A 25388-nucleotide genomic window follows, 5' to 3' on the forward strand; every position below is an offset into this window, starting at 1 on the left:
ATGTCAAATCATGGTAAGTGTTACAGAAAAATTAATATTGTTTGAAATTTTATTACATTATAGAAATAGTAGTTTGATACTTTCATTGTAGTTTTGCATGTAGCATTGTCAAGTTAACCTATACTAATGTTACATGAATAGTTTACTCTATTGTCTTGAAGGCTTTGCCTCAATGTGACCATTGACCTTCAGCATTGAAGAATTATGTCTTTCTCTAGGCTCAGGTCTCAGGCGAGCTCTCTTAAGGGCTTCAGATGTTTTTTCCCCTATGAGTTCTAACAAAACATTTAATCTTACATTCCTCTTTATTCTAAATCCTAATTTGTTGATGAAAAGTGCATTAATAATGATCAAAAGTAAATTATTACGTTAAGCTATTTTCTTTTAAGGTATATAGACAGTTAAGAAATTTTTTTGCCAATTTTGACAAAATGGAACGATTATTGTTCCTTTTTTTATCAATGTGAGTAGAACCACCAAAGTTTTGTAAGTTCAAGCTGGGTAGCTTCCTCTCATGAATGAATCCAAATTGAACCCAAAGGGGTGAGTAAATGCTCCAGAAAGTTTTATAGGAGCATAATAAATATGATATAAGGTACCAGTTTTTAAATATTCTTATAAACTAAAGGGGAGGGGGGGGGGCTGCGGGTCGGGGGGCGGACTTTCGTTTAGTGTTACAGAATATTCTTGTTGAAAATATTTCTTTTTAATGTTAGCTATTTTTAATTTTACTCTTTTCTAGACTACAGTCCAGGTGACCTTGTATGGGCTAAGGTTGACGGTCACCCTTACTGGCCAAGTCTGGTGTGTAATAGCCCTCAAGATCACACACATTCCAAGATTACAAAAAAAGGCATTCAGATTCATGTACAGTTCTTTTCCTCACCATGGACCCGTGCTTGGGTTAAAGTCAAGTAAGTATTGTCAGTATATTTTTTTTTCGGTGATGTTAATCGTAGATAACTTTTGCTGTATACACATTTTAGCATACCAAACAAGGCTTTTTTTATTTTTATTTTTTTTAGTTCGCTTTTGTTTTTTTATCTTTTTTACATCAGTTTATCTTTTAAAGATCAGTTCTATTTGTTTGTTTTTGTTGAGACTTTGTATACGCTTAGTAAAGATTGTCCATTCTGAATAGTTTCAGTTTTTGTTTTGTTTGTTGTTATTTATTTTTTGTGATTTTGTTTTGCTTGTTTGTTTGTTTTGTTTTTTTTATACAACAGGAAGGTTTTAGTTTTACATACACTTATACAAACATATAACCGATATTTTTACTACTTACTTTTGTTTGAAATGACATCACATTGGTTTAAACATTTACAAAAAAATGTATTGTATATGGAGACATTTGTTTACTACTGACAGCTGTTAAATTTGTACAATGTGCATTTGAATAACATCAGTTTGATTGGGAGGTTGTGTCTTAATAATCATAAAATCTATATCAATCGTCTGTGATCACTGTGGCTGTGAAAATATACTTGAGTAGATGTTTACCATGTTTACATTGTAAGTAAATTATTACAAATGGAAAAAATATTTACAATAGCATGATACAATGTAAGTATAAAATTATGTGTTAAAGGGACTCCACTGAGGTTAAAAAGCCTAAGACCATAACATTTGAATTTCTTACATAAATGAGCTGGGGCACTTTAAACAGAAATATATGCAAAGATAGTTAAGAAATATACTTTGAAATAAATTGAAAATTATATTTTTATGCTTTTCTTAGCAAAGTGTTTAAAAGCTTTTCATTTTGGGTCATTTTTTGTACAACTTGAACGATAAAAATATTCTGGAAAAAGGAGTGCGCAAATGACAAAGATTAGTGGTCTAAACCTACATAAAATGGTACATTTATCTGGAAAAAATATTTTCAGTGCCATCATGTCAAAAAACCTCAGTGGAGTGAGTCCCTTTAAGTGCTAAGATAATGTTTTCTTTGGAGAAAAAATGTGTGTGTGTTTTTTGTTGTTGTTTTTTTATTGATATTAATATATAATGGAGTAGCCTTCAATTCACTCAGATCTTGAATCTAATTTTAGATGAGTTTATAACAGAGAATTATTTTTTCATAATAATTCTTAAAGGGACTCCCACTGAAAGGGTTTTGACATTGAAGGGACTGGATATATTTTTATCGAAAAATTGCATACTTTTTTGATATATGTCTTGACCAATATGTGTGTGCAAAAATTTTCATATTATTCGCTTAACTCTATTTTTTCCTAGAGTAATCATTTTAATTGTGTAAACAGCCTAGAAAAGAAAAAGTGTTTAAATGCTTTTAACTCTTATTATAAGAAAAGAGTTGATTTTCAGTTTAAATCTGAGTATTTTTTTTTTAAGAATTTTTAAGTTCCGTGGGAGACATGTATTTATGTTTTTAGGCTTTTGGAAATCGGTGGAGCCCCCTTTTTTAAAGCTCTGCGCTCTTCAAGACTCATGCCAATTTTTAATGATAGTTTATAGGAGTGTTTCAAAATAAAAAAATATAGTCAAGAATCTTGCATTTAATGGCTAGAAAAAAAATAGCCATCTAGCCAAAACATGCATTAAATGTACCATGTGACCCAATTTTATACCAAAAGTTTAAAAGTGGAAATTTTTATGCCCCCACAATGTGGGAACATATAGCGTTGCACTTGTCCGTCCGTCCGTCTGTACGTCCCCGAAATCTTGTGAATGCAACTCCTCTTAAACCGGATGGCAGATTTTTGCTTAAACTACAGGGATGAACAACCTAATGTGTAGAATGGTATAAAGGAAGGGAATTTTGCTCGGCGACCAAATTTAACAGAATTATGGCCCTTTGTTGATTTTTTCACTATATACTATGTAGAAATTTTGTGAACGCAACTCCTCTTAAACCTGATGGCAGATTTTGCTTAAACTTCCTGGGATGAACAACCTTAATGTGTAGATGGCAGTAAAGGAAGGAATTTTGCTGCGACCAAATTTAACAGAATTATGGCCCTTTGTTGATTTTTACACTATATACTATGTAGAAATTTTGTGAACGCAACTCCTCTTAAACCGGATGGCAGATTTTGCTTAAACTTCCAGGGATTAACAACCTTAATGTGTAGATGGTAGTAAAGGAAGGAATTTTTGCTGCGACCAAATTTAACAGAATTATGGCCCTTTGTTGATTTTTAGTTTTCAACTTGTAGCACATGTAGTCCAAAAAATATTTGACCTAGAGTCATAAGATTGACAGAACAGTGGCGTGTGGGGGCATCCGTGTTCTATGGAAACATTTCTAGTTTTTTCACTATAGAATCTGCATTTGATTGTTACTATTTTTAGAACATAGCAATTATTTTATGTGTTACAGAAGTGTTAGACCATTTGCTGGTAGGAAGATAGATGACTGTAAACCGGGAGGTATTTTCTACTCCAACAAAAAAGCTCTCTGGTTAGCTGTTGAGGAGGCAGAGAAAGCCGAGTTCATGACCTTGAAGGTAATGTCACATCAATGTCAGGTAATGTCACATCAATGTCAGCTCAATAACTTTATACAAATGTTACTATAAGGCATGCTGTCTTAAACCTAGTAGAGAGGATGGTCATGGCCAGTAGATGACCTCTAATTTTTTTAAGGTCATTAGGTCAGAAGTCAAAGTCACAGTGACACTTAGTACACTTAGTGGAAAATCTTTGTCGGACCATTAGCTTGAAAAGAATATGCTTTAATAGGTTGTGAAACTTGATGGGGATATTACCCATGGCCGGTAGATGAACCCTATTTAATTGATATAGGGTCATTATGTCAAAAGGTCAAGGTCACAATGACACTTGTGTAATATTCTTGTCTGATCAATAATTTGGTTTGTTTTCCTGTACCCATCACATTTTAACATTGCACATCTTAAAACAGTACATACTTTGTGTGTGTAATACTCCAACATGTGGAGCTCGTGTGAATATGACACAAAGAAGGGTGCAATTAGTAATCTATATAAAAACATTAATGGGATTTATAACCATATTAGGCAATGTGTCACTGGTACATGTATGATTATTATAAGAAACAAATTTTTGTATAATTCATGCAGTATCAAGTGAACAGTGACCTTGAATAATACTTGTATTATTACTGGCGGTCATTCATATTCTTTTATGTTCCCCCTCCCCCGCCCAGTAGGAAAATTGTCAAATTTTTAATCCAGAGAGGTTGGTTATTTGATTCTTGGACAAGGTGAGATCTCTCAGTGACCATTAATCTAGGACATTGAGTCTTGAGGTCATTTGTCCCTTACTGATGATGCAGAAATCATGTGGGATTAGTAGTTGCTCACTTATGGAGAAACTTATAATTACTGGTTAGTTATTTAGAAGGGCAACCAAGTTGGATGGACCGCTAATATCAATAATGTGTTAAAATGGGCCTAAAAACAGACATGCATACAATTCGTCCTCTTTTTTACTGGCAAGTTATCTGGAAAAGCCACCAAGATGGATGTACCGCAAATACCAATAATTTGTTAAAATTGGCTTAATAAAACAGACAAACAAACTTGCAAATAATTCTCATATTCTAGAAAGTGTTCATTTTTCTTGGAAAAGGTTAAGAATATATCAGTTCTATGTTTGATAAATAAAGAATGAAGGATTGTATAAGCTTTTAAGAATGGTTAAGTTAAACCTAAAAAAAACTGCAAATTTTACCTCCCCCCCCCCCCCCCCCCCAGCTAATTGAGCGCGTCTTTTCAGAAGAAGTATGGCTGAAAATGTAAATCTGCATGCCTCTAAATCAGCCAAAATATTTCAAGAAAATCAACGTTGAGATAAATGTACTAAGATTTTAAGATGTTGTTTCACAATTTAAGAAAGAATTTTCATAATATATGCAATTAAAGACTGATTTTGCAGTATTTGTCACCATTATTTCTACTTGTGACTAAAGCTGTTTTTTACTGCTTGACTAATGCAGTAAGAGGTATTTTTGCATAATCTGACAATTTTTTGGGTAATTTTCATAGATTTTAAGTGCTGTTTTCTATGTAAAATTACCTTTTTTTGTTCGCTTGATGATTCTTTACTTTTTAATCTATTTTAAAAAAGAATTCATGAAAATAAGCAAGGATCTGGAGTCATGCTGCTTTAATAACAATTTTTACAAGATCATTTTATATTATGAAGAATATGTAATAATTTGAGCCGTGTCATGACAAAACCATCATAATGGGTTTGCGACCAGCATGGATCCAGACCAGCCTGCACATCCGCGCAGTCTGATAAGGATCCATGCTGTTTGCTATCAGTTTCTCTACTTGTAATAGGGCTTGTAAGCGAACAGCATGGATCCTGATCAGACTGCGCGGATGCGCAGGCTGGTCGGCTGGTCTGAATCCATGCTGGTCGCAAACCCATTATGTTGGTTTTGTTATGACGCGTCTCACTTTAAGAGTATGATCATTTAGGAGAGATTACAACTGATGATTGCTAGTCCATGCAAGGATGATGATGAATCTGATGATGAAGAAGACGATGACGACGATGATGATTATGATGATGATGACGATATATTGAAGGACAACAAAAAGCACAAGCCTATTACAAAGCAATCTACCAAACAGCCTCAAGCAAAGAAAAGGAAAGCTGAAAAAGGTAGGATTTTAAACAATTTTTTCTATTTAAAGTAGTGACCTTGACCTTGAACCCAGGGGTCACAAAGCCATAATCTAGGTAAGATTACTAGTAAGTAATTATCAATATACAATGTACATTTACCTAAGATGTCTGAGTAGGTACAATGCTAAAAATTGACAAAATTAGGTAGTTTTTATAGTTTTGATAACATTTTTCATTACCAATTATTGGTCAATCACCATTATATTATTCAATCATTTAAAATATATTTCTGTCTCAGCTAATCATGACAGCCAAAGAAAAAAAAGAAATGTGCATAATGTCACTAAATGTATATATCTAATAATAAAGGAATTGTCCAATTTGTTACTGTCCTGTAACTGAGCCAAGTTGTACAGACTGATTTTTTTATATGTTTGACCTTGGTTTATGTCTCAGTATCATTCAAAGTAGTGTTCAGGTATCACAGATGTTACAGAAACAGTGATCAATTGTTTGCACATCTGTTCTTTATGTAATAATGCATTGAGTACCTAACAGCTTGCAATTTGAAAAAGTGTCTTCTTGCTAAGTTCAATATGGAGATCATCCTTTTTGTAATCCAAGGGTCACTGGTATGATCCTTGAGTGAGGCGAAATTTCTTCAGGACAACTTGTAGGTGGACAGTCTTAAGGTCATTTGTTTCTCACCGCTAAGTCAGACATGATATGGGATTAGTATTTGGTCACTTGTGCAGAGAAATTTCGTAATTACTGGTAATAGTAATCTAGGAAAACCAGTTATGTGGACCAGCCACTGAGATATGAACAAAAATTTGTTAAAATAGTTATAAAATACAAACAAACAAATGTTAAAAAATGTGTATAATAAGTAATAAATGGTCAAGTATTGGTAAGCAGAACAAAAGAAAGCTGCAGTATATGGTTCATATATTCAAAATATTAAGCAAGTTACAGGTTAATTTTGTATATAAATATTTTAAAACCAATCACAGGTTAATTTTGTATATAAATATTTTAAAACCAATCACATGTTAATTTTGTATATAAATATTTTAGAACCATTCACAGGTTAATTTGTATATAAATATTTTAGAACCATTCACAGGTTAATTTGTATATAAATATTTTAGAACCATTCACAGGTTAATCTGTATATAAATATTTTAGAACCGTTCACAGGTTAATTTGTATATAAATATTTTAGAACCAATCAAGCCCAACAAGATGAGGAAGACATCTACGAGCCCGCAAAAAATGAAGATGACATCTTCTAACCCTCCAGGTATGTTTTATTTTCCTTGGAAAAATGTTTTCTCACTTTAGCACATCTAGAAACTTCTTTCACTACATGTTTTAATTGGCAGAGGTTTTAATTAAAAGATGTTTTAACTGTAACTAAAATGCCTCCAGATAACAGTATAAGGAAAAAATCACTAAAACAAAATTTGTTAATGGTAATCGTGTTGAGTGATATTAGCGAATGATAGATATAAAGTGTTGGGTCAGTGATTTAGTTGAATAAATAAGTTTTAAGATGCATTACATGAAAACTTAAAACAACGTTACATTTCTTACATTAGTTTGGAGGTATACAAGTTATAAGTTTATATGACTCTAATAAATATTAGGGCATTCTTCATACATGTAGCTAGGTGTTTTCAAATGTAGTGATTGGAATTATTGGTTTAAGTTCAACTAGAAATAATGATATTTGAACTCTTGGGGGTGAGCGGTGGGGGCAAATTTTAATATGTGCATATAAATCCGCTTAGAAATTAGTTCTTACAAAGGTAATATTATCTAAAGATATTTGTTCACTTTATCAACCTAACATATGTATGGGGTGCATTAGATTCAGTAGTTTAACCAGATAGAGTTGTACACATGTTTATAAGCTGCACATGTTTTGTTTTTTAAAGCAGCACGCCTCCAGATTGATTACGGTATTTCAATGTTTTTAATAAAAAGATTTTTCATTTTTTGTTTTGTCAAGCGTACAGATAAAGTAACCTCAGCTGGCATAAGGCACTTGGATTACACTAGACCTAGAATTTGTCAAAAAAAAAAAAGCATCTTTCACTAAGTAACAGGGTAGAAATATCAAGATGTTAAAGGAACTCCACTTATTTCTAAAAGCCTAAAATTTTAAATTCTAACATAGATAAAGTGAAGCAATTCAATATCAAAAGCCCTGCAATGGATAATAAAGAAATATACCCGAAAAATAAATTAATTTTTTTTTGTGTGTGGTTTTTAGCCAAGTGCAATGATTTTCATTTTTGGGTCATTTTGCACAATTAAAATGATTTTTCAGGAAAAACCAGATGGGGGAATGATCTGAAAATTTGCAGACAAGCTATTGGTCCAGACATACGTCAAATAGAACATGAATCTCGGATAAATATTTCTAGTCTCTTCACGTAAAAAAAACTCAGTGGAGACCCTTTAACACTAAATTCAGTCATACTTTGCCATACATCTTGTATAGGAGTGTGTGTAAATGTTTATAGATTTTAAGAACTTTTATTAATTTTTTTTTAAACTTAAAAATTTCTCATCTGAAGGCAAGCAGCTTTAAGAATTGTTTTACTAACATTGTTATTACAGTATCACAGTCATTTAAAATTGGAAAATCAAGGATTCCCAAGCACTGGAAGACTGCTTATGTCTTGATGAACACAAATGATGTACCAGAAGATCTCACGCCAGATAATTTTATTACAGTAAAAGGTAAAATTGAATATGTTGTAATGAACATGAAGTGAACCCAAGTCACTTTATAATGTAATGACTGTATAGTGAAATAATGTTCCTTTATAATGTAAAGACTGAAACTGAAATCATAATGTAATTACTGTGTAGTGAAATCATGTCACTTTATTATGTAAAGACTGTGTAGTGAAGTCATGTCTCTTTATAATGTAATTACAGTGTCACTTTATGATATAATGACTGTATAGTGAAATCATGTTCCTTTATAATGTAAAGACTGAAACTGAAATCATAATGTAATTACTGTGTAGTGAAATAATGTCACTTTATAATGTAATGACTGTGTAGTGAAATAATGTCTCTTTAAAATGTAATTACAGTGTCACTTTATAATATAATGACTGTGTCTTTTAATAATGTAATGGCTGTGTAGTGAAATCATGTCACTTTATAATGAACATGTAATGACAGTGGTGTGAAATCATGTCACTTTTTAATTTAAGACTGTGTAGTGAAAATCATGTCACTTTATAATGTTATGACTGTCTACTGTAGTGAAATCATCTACCTTTATAATATAAAGACATGAAGTGAAAGCATAATGTAATGACTGAAGCAAAATCATATCACTCTTTAATATAATGACTGTGTAGTGAAATCATGTCACTTTTTAATTTAATTACTGTAGTGTAAAATCATGTCACTTTATAATGTTATTACTACACAGTGAAATCATGTCACTTTATAATATAATGACTGTGGAGTTAAATCATGTCTCTTTATAATGTAAAGACATTAAGTGAAATCATGTCACTTTATAATGTAATTACTATGAAGTTAAATTATGTCCGTGTCACTTTTTGCTGTTTTAAGAAACTATTGGAATGTATTGAAATTATGTCACTACCTCTTTTTAATGTTTAACATGACTACTGGCATTTAGTGAAGTCATGAAACTTTATTTTAAAAAGACAAGGAAGTGAAATTATATCTGTCACTCTATGCTGCAATGACTATGAAATGACATGTTGGCATTGTCATTTTGTGTTGTAATGAATGTAAGATATAAAGTCATGTCATTTAAGCAGTACTGACTATAAAGTGAAGTCATGTTTTGCAATAATGAATTTAAGTTGAAATGTCACTTGTCACTTTTTGCTTTAATGACTGTTAAAAAATTATGTCACTGTTAATTTATGCTACAGTATCATTCTATGAGGTGATGTCATGTCACTTTATAGTAAAATGACATAGAACTTAAATCATGTCACTTTATTTTGAAATTACAAAGAAGTGAATTCCTGTCACATTATGTTGAAATGACAAAGAAATTAAATCATGCTACTTTGTGTTGAAATGACAAAGAAGTTAAGTGAAATCATGTCACCAACCTTTCATGCTAATTTACATGGCTAGAGATATGTACTGAAATCATGTCACTTAATGTTGAAATGACAAAGAAGTGAAATCATGTCACTTTATGCTGAAATGTCAAAGAAGTTAAATCATGTCACATTATTTTGAAATGATATAGAAGTGAAATCATGTCACTTCATGTTGAAATGATAAAGAAGTCAAATCATGTCACTGCCATATTATGCTGATTTAAATGACTAAAGGTATATATTGAAATAATGTCACTTTATGCTGCAATGAAAGTAAGTTGAAGTTATGTCATTTTAAGGGGAGCAATGGCCTAGTGGTTAAGGTGTCTGCCTCTCAACCCAGGGATCATGGGTTTGAGCCCTAATCGGGTCACGACCATGTTTTTTCATATGACACCAGTACTGGTTGGTTCCACTCGAAAGTGATTAATATAAGTTGCAAAAACTTGTTTCTCAATCGAGCTTAAATAAATATGTTTAAACCAATGTCACTTTAAACTGTAATGACTATGAAGTGAAAATATATGTATGTTTCTTTATGCTGTAAAGAATGTAAGGTGAAGTCTATAATAAAAACTATATTGACATTTAAATAAGGAAGTTATGGTGTTTCTTATCAAACTTTTATCTTTATACAATGTCTTTGTTTCCCTTTTCTTAAAAGACTATATCCCCCTTATCTGATATGTAGTTTTACTAACAATGTTGAGAGAACTTGACCTTATCTGTTTTGGTAAAATCAACTGATGATAATATATCATTGCATGTATGAGGCTTTACAAATATTTTAAGATTTTAAGATTCGGAAATCTTTCTTTTTTAAAAAGATTTATATTATGTATTTCAAGGTTAAAACATGCAGGTTTATCATGGTTTACAAAAACAAGTTAAAGTTTAAGAAAATAAACATTTCAAAGTTTTTAAACAATCCTTTTGTTTACTAACATTTCATTGTTTAAAAAAGGCAAAACAGTAAGTTTTTAAAAGATGACAATATTGGATAATTTTCAAATGTTTTTTTTTTTTGCTGCAAACTTATGAAAAATTAAGATATATTATATATTATAAATGCATGTAGTTAAAATGTAATATATTAAATAGCTTTAATCTGGTTTGCTTATATTTCAAGATTTACTATTGTTTTCATGTTTTTGAACTGTTATGTTGTTCACAGATATTCTAGGGGTTCTACTTGCTGTATTTCTTTAAAAAAACGTTATTTTCTTTACTACAGATACAATAAGATTTATAAATCCAAGAAAAATATAAATTTTGATTTGATTTCATGGTTTAAAGTTTTGCTTTACTTATAGGCATACCAAAAGTTTTCAAGGTCTTACAAAATATTGTATTTTTCAACCTATGAAAGAACATAATATGTAGCATTGAATGATCCTGATTCAAAGTATTGAACTGAAAAAAAATTGTTGATTTTTTTCCAGTGTCGGTCATGTTGTCCCTCTTGTTTATTTTCGTGTAACTACTTGAAATGTTATAATGTTGGTTTGAATGATTTATTTATAGCATTGCCTATAAAGAAGGAACATATTGAGCTAGAGCTGCCTGAAGAGAGTGATGAATACAATGATTTAGATTCAGAAGATGAAATTCTGGACTCCGATGAGGATCCTGGATGGTCACCAGGTAACATTTTGGTATAGTTAAAAAATGAACTCTTAGTTTTGGCTATATACAATTAACAGTCTACTATAAATGTCTGCAAAAAAGTGATCCCTCAGAAGCATTAATATAAGCAAAATTACTTGAAAATTGCAGACTTGGTTTGATTGAGTCTGTACATAATAATTAAAAAAAATGACTTTGTTTGTCAGGGAAGTCATTAAGAAGGAAAGCTTGACTACTAACCTACTCACTCTTTAGATAACTAAAAAAGTAGGATGGGGACCCTACCATTTGCGCTAGCGTAAATTTTCCTTCTTTGCCTTAATATGGATTACACTAATCCCATAAACATCTATAACTTTAACATTAATATCATATGAAATTTTAAAATTACATATTTCTTGCACATCCTAGTACTAGTAAAATGGTATAATTTTTATGTACACAGAAGTAGAAAAGTCTGATGATGATATACTTGAAGATGAACCGGATCTACCAGACTCAGATGATGAAAGTGTAGAGGACTCTGATGAAGACCCCGGCTGGTCACCGTCCAAGGTAAACAGTTCTGTATGATATCATATAGTTTATTTTGATTTTATAATGGGAAGTCATCACTTTAGTGCAGTAATGGGTTAAGTAATAGAAAGAGCATCAAAACAAATCATTGGGCATGCTCTGGAGTGCAGGTAACTAATACCTGCACTCCAGCATGTATATGTATATGATTTAACTCTGTTACATTTTCAACGGAAAGGTCCCCAAACTATGATACACCTCCTATTAAAGTAAAATAATGAGTTAACCCATTACTACACTAAGGTGACAAAATGTCCTACTCATGTTGATGTTAATACAACACAATGTTACAGCTTTCCAACGGTTTTACACCTTCACTTATCATTAATCACTGAAAATATTCCAATATATCTCTTTTTGGACATAATTGTAGGTTACTGATCAAGATGCGAGGTCCAAAAGCTCTAACATGGACTTTAGCTGAATATAACCCCTATTGTTTAGTATTTTGTAATCTTCAACTTAAAAAAACTTAGGTGGTTGCTTTTATTTTTATAGTTAAGCAAAATTCCTGGTTAATGTTTTGCATGAAAGTTCTATATCCATAACCAATGGAAGTATGCACTTGAATATACACACATTTCTTTATATATTGGTCACATTCCAAGATCCATAAGTATAATTGAATTATTTGTCTTTATTTAAGTGAATTGGTCTATAATGGTAGGTCTGTATACAATACATGTATCTGTGAAATTTTTATGGAAAAGGATCCCATTGTAGACCAATCCACTTTAACATAAAAATTTCTTGATAATGTTTTGCATGCAAGTTCCATCTCCAATACTACTGTGAATGTGTTCACTTGAAATTCCACATACATTGTACCTTCTTGGTGTTTCAATTCGATCCATAGACAAGACCAATAACCTTTATATGGATTGTCACTGAATTATTCCTATTTTTGAACTGAGATAATTCCTACATGGTTCTTAATCTACAATCATGCACTGAAAACAGTTGAGCACCCTGTCTCTGTCGTAAAAATTGTCAAGGCAGCACTTCTAGTCATCATTACTTTTCATCTCTGTGTATTATACATATGGTACTTTGAAATGGAGAAATTATTTGAGAAATTTGTGACTTTATAGTGACAGCTTGTTTTATAAATGTGGAAGGAAACTTTCAAAGTTTTCCATGTACATTGGCCAGCCACTAGTCATTCATGGTTTGATAATGACCTATTGATCATTAAGAATGTACCTGCATTGAAAGTACTTCTTATATAAATGCACTTTTTCATTTTTAGAACAAGAAACAGACAGAAAAGAGACCTAAACAATTTAGACTGATAGGCAAACAGAAAACTGGACAAAAAACATCTCCTAAATCTAAACAAAAATCAGCACCTAAAACCAGGTAAAATGATGGGACTGGAAATAATCTTTTTGAGATTATTGTTCCATTGATGTTGTTCTAGACTGATAATTTGTGTGCAAAATTTCAGATCATTTGCTCACTTTGTTTTTCCTGAATAATTATTTTAATTAATTGTGAAACTGACTCAAAATTGTAAAGTGTTGCAACGTTTTTACTTAACATAGGTTATTCCTTTACTTTTCACCTTATCTTAGCATTCCTATTGCTTTAACAGCATTAGACCTTTCATAACTTGCCTGTTACTGCTGCTGGTGTAACTCTCTTAGTGAAGGTGAAGTCTTTTATTTTCATAAAGCTATTTAACTAGCAATCTCATTAAAATCAGATCATCATTTTTGCTTCGTTTGCCAGTTAGGATATGGTTTTAATGAGATTGTTTAGCTATATATATTTTACGACTCATTTGTGTTAGTGTTAACCCTTAGCCCCCCTTGTGGCTGAGGGGTTGCCTTTAAGTATCGAGGCATCAGAATTGCAGCCAATATTTATCCCTTAGTGATTGTCATAGGCAACTAAATGTGTTTTAATTACTGATGTCTATTCTCCCTTAGGTCCAGCAGGTGAGGTGGTTTTGATCCCTGGTTTTGCTTAAAGTTTGTAACACCGAGGTTAGTCAAAATCATCTCATAACAGTCTCCTATTTTGGTGCCATATGACCTTAATTATGTTGGCGTGCAGTAAAACCAAACTAACTAACCTTCAACCTGTTGGTGGGAACTGATTCTGTGCAACCAGTGCAGACCAAGATCAGTCTACAGTTTGCTATTTAGACTGTACATTTGTTAACATTTTCCAAAAAAGATGCATGGTTTTGTCAAGATTGAAAGATAGACAAATCTATTTAAGATTAATAATTAGGGTGGTATGAGTTACATAAAAATGGAGGTTAAATATTTTATTGACTCATAATTTTAGTCAAAAAAGTACGGCAACAGTATCACAGAAGAAGACCGCATCTCAAGTAAAGAAAACTGCAAGTACAGTATCAGACAAACCTGCAGCTACTAGTGGCAGTGCTGTACCTGCAAACAAACAAAATCGTAATGTTGTAATTACTGATAACAGCCCAACAGGTTTCTTGGTAAGATATTTATTATATTTTATATAGTTTATTTAGGGATTGATTTTTATCACACTTGTGACTCACATGGATTCATTCTTGTGAGGAAAGGGCAACTGAGGTGTACCTTGACTAGTAAAGCTGCAAAATGACCTTATGACCTTTATAGTGTCTGTGTGATTTAAACCAGGAAAAAAAACCCTAAAGATTATCTTATTATTAAAACAGTCATTGTTCATTTCCACTTTATGACATGCTTGTGGCAGGTTTTCTTTCAGGACTCGATTGAATTTAAGTTAGAGAATAGAGAGAGAGCTATCATACTCACCATGGGGCCGGCGTCTCCCTTTGGTTCAATTTTTGTGTGCATGTTGGTATCTCCAAAAGTACTGAAGAGAATGGGTTGAAACTTCACACACTTATTTAGTAGATAATAGGAGCTCACTTTAAAAGATCCATAGCTCTAAACATGGACTTTTCAGAAATATGGCCCATTTTGAATTTCTGAACTTAGAAAATTTTACATTATCCAGGCTCTTGTTTTACTACTAAGCACTGAAAATAGTTGAGCATGCTGTCCCACTGATTGATATCCCTTGTAAAAGAACATGATTCTAGTTGGTAGTTCTGTTAAAATATTTTTAAATGTATATTATTTTTGTGTATATGAGTTTATATGAATTTGAGATTATTTGTTTAGACAGTCTTGTTTTGTTTTCAACAGCCTGAAATTGGAGACTTTGTTCTGGAAAAAGAAGAATGTCAAGATGGAAACATACCATACTTGTGGCGTTACAAAAGAGGTGGTCTTATACAGAAGTATGAACGAATGGAAGAGGATGGAAAAGTCTTCTATCAAAATGTTCTTAGTGTAAGTAATTATGTCTTTGCTAAAGTAATTATGGTGTGAAAGATTGCAGTTACTGTGGAATGGATTTAGGTGGAAATATAGCCCTTGGTGGACTTACAAAATTCCTGATTAAAGTTTTGGTTTGAGGTATTCACTTGAACCTTTACACATCCCTTCTGGTTCATTGGATTGTGGATCAGTATCCAAGAGCCATAACTCTAGCATGGATTTTTTTTCTTCTGAATTATAGCCCTTTGTAAACTTAACATTTTTGATGATAATAGTTTTGCCTGCTGTATTTACTTCACAATTATATGTTGAAATTCAGACAGGTCTTCTAGATAATAATAATAGGTTAATTTCCTAACTTATTTTTCAAAACCTTTAATATAACAAAACTGCTATATTTATACACACCCAAAAATGTACAGAATTTTTTTTAACAATGCAGAGAAATTTAGCATCCATGTCCTTACTCCTATGGATATATTTTTATTGTTAATTTTTTTTTTCTGTTATATTTCAGTTTTCAGACTGGTGGGCTTGTTTTGCTCATAGATATCAGAAAGTTGAAACTCAGACGCTATATAGGTACAAAAATCTAGAGAAAGTAGAAATAACTAAACAGCCTGTTATTGAACCTGTGCCTGAAATGTAAGTTATTTATAGTTTTGGCAATAAGTAATACATGTACGTTACTTTGCTTTAAGATTGGGTTTTACGTTGCACTGACACAGCATAGGTTATATGGCTATGTTCCAGCTTAACTGGTGGAGGCAGTCCTTAGGTGCCTTTCTGTGCATTATTTTAGTCATGAACGTGCACCTGAGTAGAACCACTGATGTTTCGTAAGCTAGCTGGATAGCTTCCTCACATGAAAGTATCCTATATGTCCCTGTCAGCATTCTTATCCACAGCGGTACGGGGCAAGTGGTTTGAAGTCAACGACCTTAAATTGGCAATAAGTAATACATGAACATTACATCATATATTAGGCTAGCACCTTGTAAAGTTTTTGTGTAATTGTAAAGAATTCAACAATTCTGTCTTACTTGTTTTTATTTCAGTTTAGGAAATAAGCAACAACAAAAAATTTCAGAGATTAAAAAGTTTGACAATTCTGCTTTGGAATTGTCTTAGGGCATATAATAGAATTCAAAATCCTTTTCTTGCTGGCTTTTTGCATTGAACATAACCTTAGCTGTCTTTTTTACCTGCACCCATGACTTATGTCAGTGGCCAACCAGTTATACCATATTGGCTAGCCCATCAGCAGTATTTGTTTTGTCATTTTAATTTTTACCAGAAAGCAAAATCTTGATTTCATAATTTTTAGCGCATCAAGTCCAGCTGCTCCGAAAGGAAATTCTTCCCAAAGTACTGATAATAACAACAAAGAAACTACCAATAATAAAAATAAAACAACAGAAAGAATGCAGGAACAAGAGATTTCCTCTACTACTCAGGACACTGGTACAGATATCCCCGACAGAGCATTCCAGGTAAGATAACTCTAGAATCATCAATCAATACATGGTAGGAATTATCTCCCCTTTTAATTAAACAAAAGACATACATGTAATGGTCAATAACTTAATTATTCCAATAAATTCGTTTTTGTTAGATGAATTTGGTATAATTTCTATAAATTCATTTTATGGAAATAATTCAATATTCTTTTTGGATTCATATTCCTCTTTGTTTCAAAATCAGAAGTTTCATTTTAACCTCAACTGAGAACAAAGTGTGTTGTCACTTGTTTTACATAAACTGTAATAGTAAACATAAAAAAACCTCCTCCTCCAAAACTACAATGCCCAGGGTATAGTTATTTAGCATGTACCATCACTTTGTGGTCCTTAACAAAAGGTTTATAAAAATTATGCCCCTGGGGTAAAAAAAATGGCCATTCCCCTGGGGCCTGTTAATTTATGGAACTTAAATACACATTTAATAATTCTTTTATTGATTTTGCCTTGTGGATACAAAAATTATATAAATCATACTTACTGGGTGAAAAATGAAAAGCAAAAATTACCTACTTTTGCATTGAAAAATTATGAGGTGAATCTCAGGTGAGTGATTTCAGGCCATTATGGCTCTCTTGTTTGTATTTCAGATTGGTCAGTTTGTTCTAGACATGAAAGATAAGAGAAATGTTGACAATTTCCCAATTTGGAAAATAGAAAGCCAAATTCTACTGAAGAAATATGAGCCAGTGTTTAAAAATGGAAGAATGCGTCACAGGCCAGTGAAAACAGTGAGCACTTTTAACGTTATGATTTTTGACAGATTATGTGGTTGTCAGCATACAACCATTAATATACAGTCATATAATCTGTTAAAAATATCTTTAACAAATTGGTATTACCTTATAATTAAATTTGTTGATAGAAAATTAATAAAAATTTGAATCAGCTACCTGTAAATATATAGAAATATAAATGTTTAAGATTATCTAATGAAAAATTATGTAACAAATACATATATGTGTGTGGTATTTCTGTGTGATGAAATTTATATGATATTTCATTATAAATGTTATAATTATGATATAACAGCATGATGAAAATGATAATATTCAAATATCATAATTATTTCAGTGTTGTGGGTGAAATTATATTATTTCAGTATTAAATGACTATGTATATTATTTCAGTATAATATACAGTACAGACTCTAAAGAGTAACACCTTTTAAAGGCAACGATTTTGTTTGTTGCTCTGCAGAGTTGTTGCTTTTATTGGAGGTTAAATCTGTTGCGAAGTCTTAACGTTAGAAAATATAGAAACTGTTGCTGTAAAATAGTAGTTTAAATATTTCAGTTTGAGATTATTATGCCTTTTCAGTACAGCATAATTATACTATTTCAGTAAAAACTAATTATAATATTTCAGTATAATGATTTACTGTTATACTTACAGTCAGCTTCTTCATTATTTTTTTTCAAGGAATTTCATAAACTTAAATAGTATGATAGTCATAAAGCACCTTGATACATGTTTTCTAGATATTATGATTTGATCATTATTGGCAACATTTTTAGCTTGACTATTCGATAAGAATAAGAAGAGCTATTGCAGTCACCCGAGCGTCGGCGTCGGCGTAACCACTTATGTTAAAGTTTTTGTAATAGTTCAAATATTTTCAAAGTCCATTGACATATGGCTTTGAAACTTTGCACACTTGTTCACCATCATGACCCCAACCTGTAGACAGGAGGAGGTAACTCTATCAAGCATTTTGACAGAATTATGCCCCTTTTTCGACTTAGAATTTACGTTAAAGTTTTTGTAATAGTTCAAATATTTTCAAAGTCCATAGACATATGGCTTTGAAACTTTTCACACTTGTTCACCATCATGACCCCAACCTGTAGACAGGAGGAGGTAACTCTATCAAGCATTTTGACAGAATTATGCCCCTGTTTCGACTTAGAATTTACGTTAAAGTTTTTGTAATAGTTCAAATATTTTCAAAGTCCATTGACATATGGCTTTGAAACTTTGCACACTTGTTCAACATCATGACCCCAACCTGTAAACAGGAGGAGGTAACTCTATCAAGCATTTTGACAGAATTATGCCTCTTTTTCGACTTAGAATTTACGTTAAAGTTTTTGTGATAGCTCAAATATTTTCAAAGTCCATTGACATATGGCTTTGTAACTTTGCACACTTGTTCACCATCATAACCCCAACCTGTAAACAGGAGGAGGTAACTGTATCAAGCATTTTTTTTACTATCAAGCACTAAGAATAGTCGAGCGTTGCTGTCCTACCGACAGCTCTTGTAGTATGAGATAATTATACTTTTTCAAGATAATACATATATATATATATATACTTTTTCAGTATGGCATAATTATACTATTTCGGTAAAAAATAATTATAATATTTTAGTATAAGATCATTATAATATTTCAGTATGAGATAATTCTGCTATTTCAGTATGAGATAATTATACTGTTTCAGTATGAGATAATTATACTATTTCAGTATGAGATAATTATACTATTTCAGTGTGAGATAATTATACTATTTCAGTATAGGGGATATAAAGATATCAGCAAGCATTATCTGAGTATAACAGTAAATCGTTGTATGAATGAACCTGGTGAAGAACATGTGGAGGTTACCGAGGATACGAAACCAAAAATTACACTCACTTCTACGTAAGTACATGTATAATCTTATTTACTATATGCACACAAAGGGCATTTGTATTGTTAAGTGTAAGATCAAAATATATATTATAAGCTATTCAAATTCTGTCAATAATAGTTCTAGTACAGTGATATTGTATTTTGATAGGGATTTGGGGGGGGGGACTCAAGCTTTGATTAGTGTATGCCATTGACTGGGCAATTTTGGCTGTGCACAACTTTTAATTAATTTTATCATGGGATTTCATAAATTTTTATAAAATGAATGCCATTAAGTGCCTTGAGACATGTTTTCTGGATGAAATTTTAGTGATTTCATCATTATTGGCAAAATTACAGTCTTTTGTTGTTGTTATTTTTCTTTACATAATTATGCAATATTAGAGAAAATCTGGTTTTGTGACAATTTCATATTAAATATAAGAGGCAAAACATGCCTTTATGACAATATTATGCTAAATATTAGTGGAAAGACCATGTTATAATGACAATTTCATACAAACTATTAGCAGAAATCCTGATTTTATGACAATTTAGTGCTAAATGATATTAAAGGGAGGAAAACCTGATTTTATGACAATTTAGTGCTAAATGATATTAAAGGGAGGAAAACCTGATTTTATGACAATATTATGCTAAATATTTCTGGAGAGGCCATGTTATAGTGATAATTTCATACAAACTATTAGCAGAAATACTGATTTTATGACAATTTAGTGCTAAATGATATTAAAGGGAGGAAAACCTGATTTTATGACAATATTATGGTAAATATTAGACAGAAAACTTGGTTTTATGACAACATCATGCTTAATATTAGACCTTGTCTTATGACAGTATTATGCAAAATATTAGAGGCAAAATCAAGTTTTATGACAATTTCACACTAACTGTAATATGGAAAACCTTGTTTTATAACACTTTCATACTAAATACCAGAATTAAGGTAAAAAGCTAGTTTTATGGCAATATCATAGTATATGTTTTAGTTAATTTTCTGTATTATTTTACAGTATGGAGGAGGAATATGAGAAGAATCCATTGTTACGTCATTTCTATGTTTACATGCAAGTGTTCTTAAGTCAAGCATTAGAGCCAGGATTCCTGGATGAAGTCAGAAAAACAAATGGTATGTATGGGTAAAATGTAAAGGAAAATATATGATGAAATACCAGAAATTTGGAGTTTTCATACAGTTTGATTTGTTTTCAAAAGAATTCTTAGATTGTAAACAATTTAAAAAAAAAAGCACAAGAACAAAAATGTAACATCTATATGATATTATCTTCTTTATTGTAGTTCAATGTATGCTAAATCATTGTAAATGTTGTTAGATTGTTATGCCCCCTGTACTTTGGCAGGGAGGGCATAAAGTTATGTCCTTTTAAGCACTTCATAAAGATGGTTGATAAATGCTTGACTGCTGTTATAAAGTGGCTTTTCTGACAAATCTCCATTGTTCATATTCACTAGATCAAATGTTATATATAGAGCCAAACTTTTAATGTGTTTGCTTTATCTCTCTTGCTAGATCCTACATACATATTTCCTCTGGGAGAGATAGATAAAATAGTTGACCAAAAAACTGTAAATATTGAGAGAAAAGTGAAGTGGACAAATAGAGTAAAGGTAAGTAACTCCTCATGAAGTTTTGGGATGGATTTGGTGGGGTGTAATTTATCCTTTTTTTAGGAGAGATTTAACCTTTTACCCCATGAGCATATTGCGAAAAATGGCCTTTTTCATTGAAAAGCCTCCTGTAACAAGTTCAAACTGCTATGAAACTATGAAAAATGCTTCAATACTGATGAAACTTGGCACAAATTTGTCTAGACCATAGCCTCTGTAACAGCATGCTCAATCGTAAATGTCCTGTTACCATGGCAACGGGAGGACGTCTCAAAATTGCCAAAAATCACTATTTTGCATTGTTTTTTTCCATCAAAACTGATTTCAAATTGCTGCAACTTCTCAATGAATTGAGATAGAGTAAAAGGCTTTTCAGCGTTGGTTTCTAGTTACCCTAAGATCAACCTGAGGCCATTTTTAGCCTGTTACATGTCCAAAATTTTCTTGGCGATGAGAGGGACTATCGCCTCCCTTCAAACCCCCCAAACAGAAGGGGGCACATCACCCTTCTGGCAACCCCCTGATGTAACATTTGGATGGGGGTGGCGCAAAAGAGTGGTCACTTTTTTTAACTATTGGTCAATGGTCAATTTAAAAGATCTCTACACTCATATTATTGTTATGTTTACAGGATGCTTTGAAGAAATGTCCGTATCTTAGAGAAGTAAACAAACCAGATGATAAAAGAAAGTGCGAGGTTGGTATATCTAGATATTGGTAAAATACAATTAAGATAGAGCTTGAGACAGGTGTTCTATACTTCTGCATTTGTTCCCCATTTCAAGTTGAGTCATACCTTTACCGATAAAGAGTTATCTTAAAAGACTTTAGTATACAGTAAAAGTCACTGAAGCACAAAAACACTTGCTCGCATGGCTGTGGGTTTGAACCTTTGAAAGTCATAACTATTCTTTCATATGAGTACACTATCTAGCTAGCAAACAGAAGGTTGGTAGTTGTACACAGGTGCCTTCTTGTGCTTAAAGTAATTAGGATTTTATATTAGACATGGGCAAATTATTTGAAAAAGCTGGGACCAAAACTATTTTTATCAACGTCAGACAGTGCAGTAAATGTAGTGCGGGGAACTAATACCTGCACTCCAGTTAATGCACTGTACATGTATGGGTATACATCTTATCAATATTTTCAGTAGAAAGGTCTCCAAATTATGATACAATAAATTTGTTATTTTTGGTCTTAGGAAAAAATAAAAACCATCTTCTTGCAGCTTAGTTTGATAGTTTTTATTTCCTGTTATGCTTGTCTTTACCCTTAACCTGCTGAATTTCTAAAATGGATTTCTAAAACAAAAGTCAATCACATTTTTTTGGCAGGAGCGGAGGTCTTTTATTTAGAGATTTGAAATAATTATATGTTAAATAATATATATAGTAAATATTTATATATTGACATTGTTACATTATTTATATATATTGACAGGCTTTAGCTCACAGTGATGAACTAGTGGAGGAGTCAGTGTTTCTGTTTGGATCAGATTATGATAAAGATACATTAAAACACTCAGGAAATAGTCATCCATGTCAGGTAATTAGTTCTTCCCATTATTCAATATCTATTATTTACATTCAGTAGCTGCTTCTTATTTCTATAATGTTCAACTGTCAACAGTGTATTGACCACTGTCTATCCAACTAGCTTAATGATCGTTGGTCCTTTCATGCCTGAAATAATGCACTGGAAGGGCACCTTAGGTCTTCCTCCATTAGTAAAGCTGGAAAGTCATCAAATGTCCTTTTCAGTATTGGTGAGACACAAAACCAAACTCAACAATGCATGCAGCCCCCCCCCCCCCCCCCCCCCCCCCCCCCCCCCCCCCCCTCAAAAAAGGATCAGTGTCTAATATTATATATCCTGTCTAAGATGATTAAGTATGACCTGTCAAAATTTAAATGTTAGATTGCTCAAAATACATGTAATTTGGATATGAAATAAATAGGTCATATAATAAATTAACCTACAAAGGTCTGTAAAATACAGGATACTTTCATTTTACTTTGAGCTTAATATATAAGATTTTAATGTTAATGGGGGAAAAAGTCCGAGTATATAGGCTTATGTTTCATTATTTGAAAAAGTACAAAGTAATTATAAAGTTGAACTTTGTTTTATTTTCAGGAATTTAAGATAGGAAAGACAGCTGTGAAACATATGAGTACATATCATCAGCTGTGTCACTTCAAATATAACCTCTATGATAAATGTTTAGCAAAGGTAACTAATTCAATAACATCATATATTCTTACATGTTGTCAATGATTTATGTAAATAAAAATTCCTGAACTTTCATGAGAAATATAAAAAAATAATAAGATGTTAGGAATTATATCTATTTTCCATGTTTGTGATAAACTTATGGTTACTGTTTTGGATTTTTTTCCACTGTAGCATATTTTAGAAATATATTTTAAACTCCCCTTTTCAAAGAAAAGCTGAGCTATTGTCATAACCTACTCAGCAACATCGACATTTTTTAAATCTTTATGGTTAAACTTTTTGGTTGTAGTTTTGTTAATAGTCATTAAGTTAAATACGAACAGCATTATACCGGTTTACCAAGCAGCAATGAGAAAAATAAAGCATGCATTGCTGCTCCTCGGAACAGTCATGGTGAAGTTTTAAATTAATAATCAATATTCATAAAGTTTGGCTAAAAAAAACCCCTAACTCAACCTAATTTGATATAATTGCCAAATATATTCATGAAATATTTATGTTTTTTTGGTGACCATTTTTTAGATCAAATTGATTCGTGACAGTAAAGAAGGTGGTGTGGAAGTGGAGAAGATAATGGATGAATGTCTGGGTAATAAAGCATGGGTCATTCAGGTAAATATCTAATCTTTGTGTAAGAAACACAACATCTTTTAATATTGTTTATTGCTCTATATGTTACAAATTCATTGAACCATGTTTTCTCGTAGAAAGCAGACTTGAAAGTTGTTTTAGCTAGCTAGATAGCTTTCCGACATGAAAGTTCCAGTGGGATTCAAACCCGCAACAGTGGGGCAGGGAGCAAGTGGTTTGATTTCAACACAATTACTCTGTCATAAACGTCTGTACAATCAGTAATGTTTTGTTTGTTTTTGAGTAGCGAATGTCTTTCCAATGAACTGGATCAAACATAGCCAAACAAAAATTGCATTCATGTGGCTAACAGGTTTTAAGTTTGCATCACATGCAGGGCAGAAATTGTTTCAGATGCATTAGCCTATTTGTGTAATTAATTTAAAATGTTTGTAAGTAAGTAAATATAAATATTTGAAATTTTGATTGCTGTTTATTTAAAAAAAAAACTTGTAATTTTTGTATATTTCAGAACTTTGAGGATTTTATGACACTGGTGGAGATGACGTGACTTTAGCGACGTCACCAAAAGTCAAACTTGCTTCCAACGTAACTCATGACATATACTTAATACACACATTACAATGTACATGTACTTACACAGGGATATTATGTCAGTAGTGTAACTGTAGATATAGTTAACACATCTATCTATACATGTGTATGCACGTGTAAAGTATAAACATGTGCATAAGGTCATTAAACGATGTGACTGTATTGCTTACATATCATTTTTGATATTTTAGTGTAAATTTTGTGCTCAAATGTGTATAGCTGGATATGTGAACCAGCTATCTTATCTGTCTACTTATCTACTTGGATCTTATTCAGAATATTGTTTTATCAGCTTGGTTTCCAAGAAAAAGTCAAGCTATTAATATTGCTGCATTGTTGATGTTGTCATGCAAAAACTTTTATGAAGCCCATTATTCAAACAGCCAGAATACTGAGCAAACTGACTGATCTTTTCCCTACTAGTAAATCCACTAAGATTTTTTTCATTAAATTTTAACCATCAAAAAGATGTATTTTTAGAAATTAAATATATAACAATGCATTTCAGTTTGAAATTGTAACTCTGAATGTCTTTGAATATAGATTTCAGATTTGAACAGAGAGTGATCTACCTGCCCTTTGTGTTCAACATCATATTCTATAATTATATAGACCGGATTTATGTTTTAATTGAAATTTTTTACATGTTTTTTGGCCAAAAGTATGGTTCCTCTGTTAATATACCTGATTTATGTACACATGTATTAATTCTGAGACTTTGCTATTATAAGCAGAATGACTGATGATTGATAACTAAGATAGATGAGGATATAAAAGTTGGAAAGAAGCAGATAGCTTTCAGAAGTGGCGTTTTTTTTTGGCAAAAGTCTTGGAGAATTTGTTTTGACTATTTCTTTTTACATGTGTAATTGCTCTAATTATGACATTTGTTTTATTTATGCATGTCTTAATAATGTCATTGTTTTTTATGCTCGTTAACTGTTTTCGGATTTTACTCTTTAAAACAATGTCATTGAA

At 31.8% G+C, this 25388-nt stretch overlaps 1 protein-coding gene across 1 annotated transcript; it reads left to right on the forward strand.

Annotated features, from left to right (window-relative positions):
* LOC132728880 (uncharacterized) lies at positions 1–25153 on the forward strand (the record flags this gene model as incomplete). Its single annotated transcript, XM_060714617.1, is given in 22 exon segments — positions 1–13; positions 743–914; positions 3344–3470; positions 5433–5619; positions 6809–6886; positions 8212–8334; positions 11226–11345; positions 11773–11882; positions 13153–13262; positions 14199–14364; positions 15068–15214; positions 15720–15847; positions 16530–16695; positions 17313–17453; positions 19240–19367; positions 20372–20487; positions 20890–20987; positions 21619–21684; positions 22431–22535; positions 23127–23222; positions 23748–23837; positions 24328–25153. Coding segments are annotated over 22 exon segments (2526 nt in total). The 3' UTR covers positions 24367–25153.
* Positions 25154–25388: the final 235 nt, after the last annotated feature.

This window comes from Ruditapes philippinarum, unplaced genomic scaffold (genome assembly GCF_026571515.1).
Source record: "Ruditapes philippinarum isolate M1 unplaced genomic scaffold, ASM2657151v2 ctg1069_1_1_1_1, whole genome shotgun sequence".
NCBI lineage: Eukaryota > Metazoa > Mollusca > Bivalvia > Venerida > Veneridae > Ruditapes > Ruditapes philippinarum.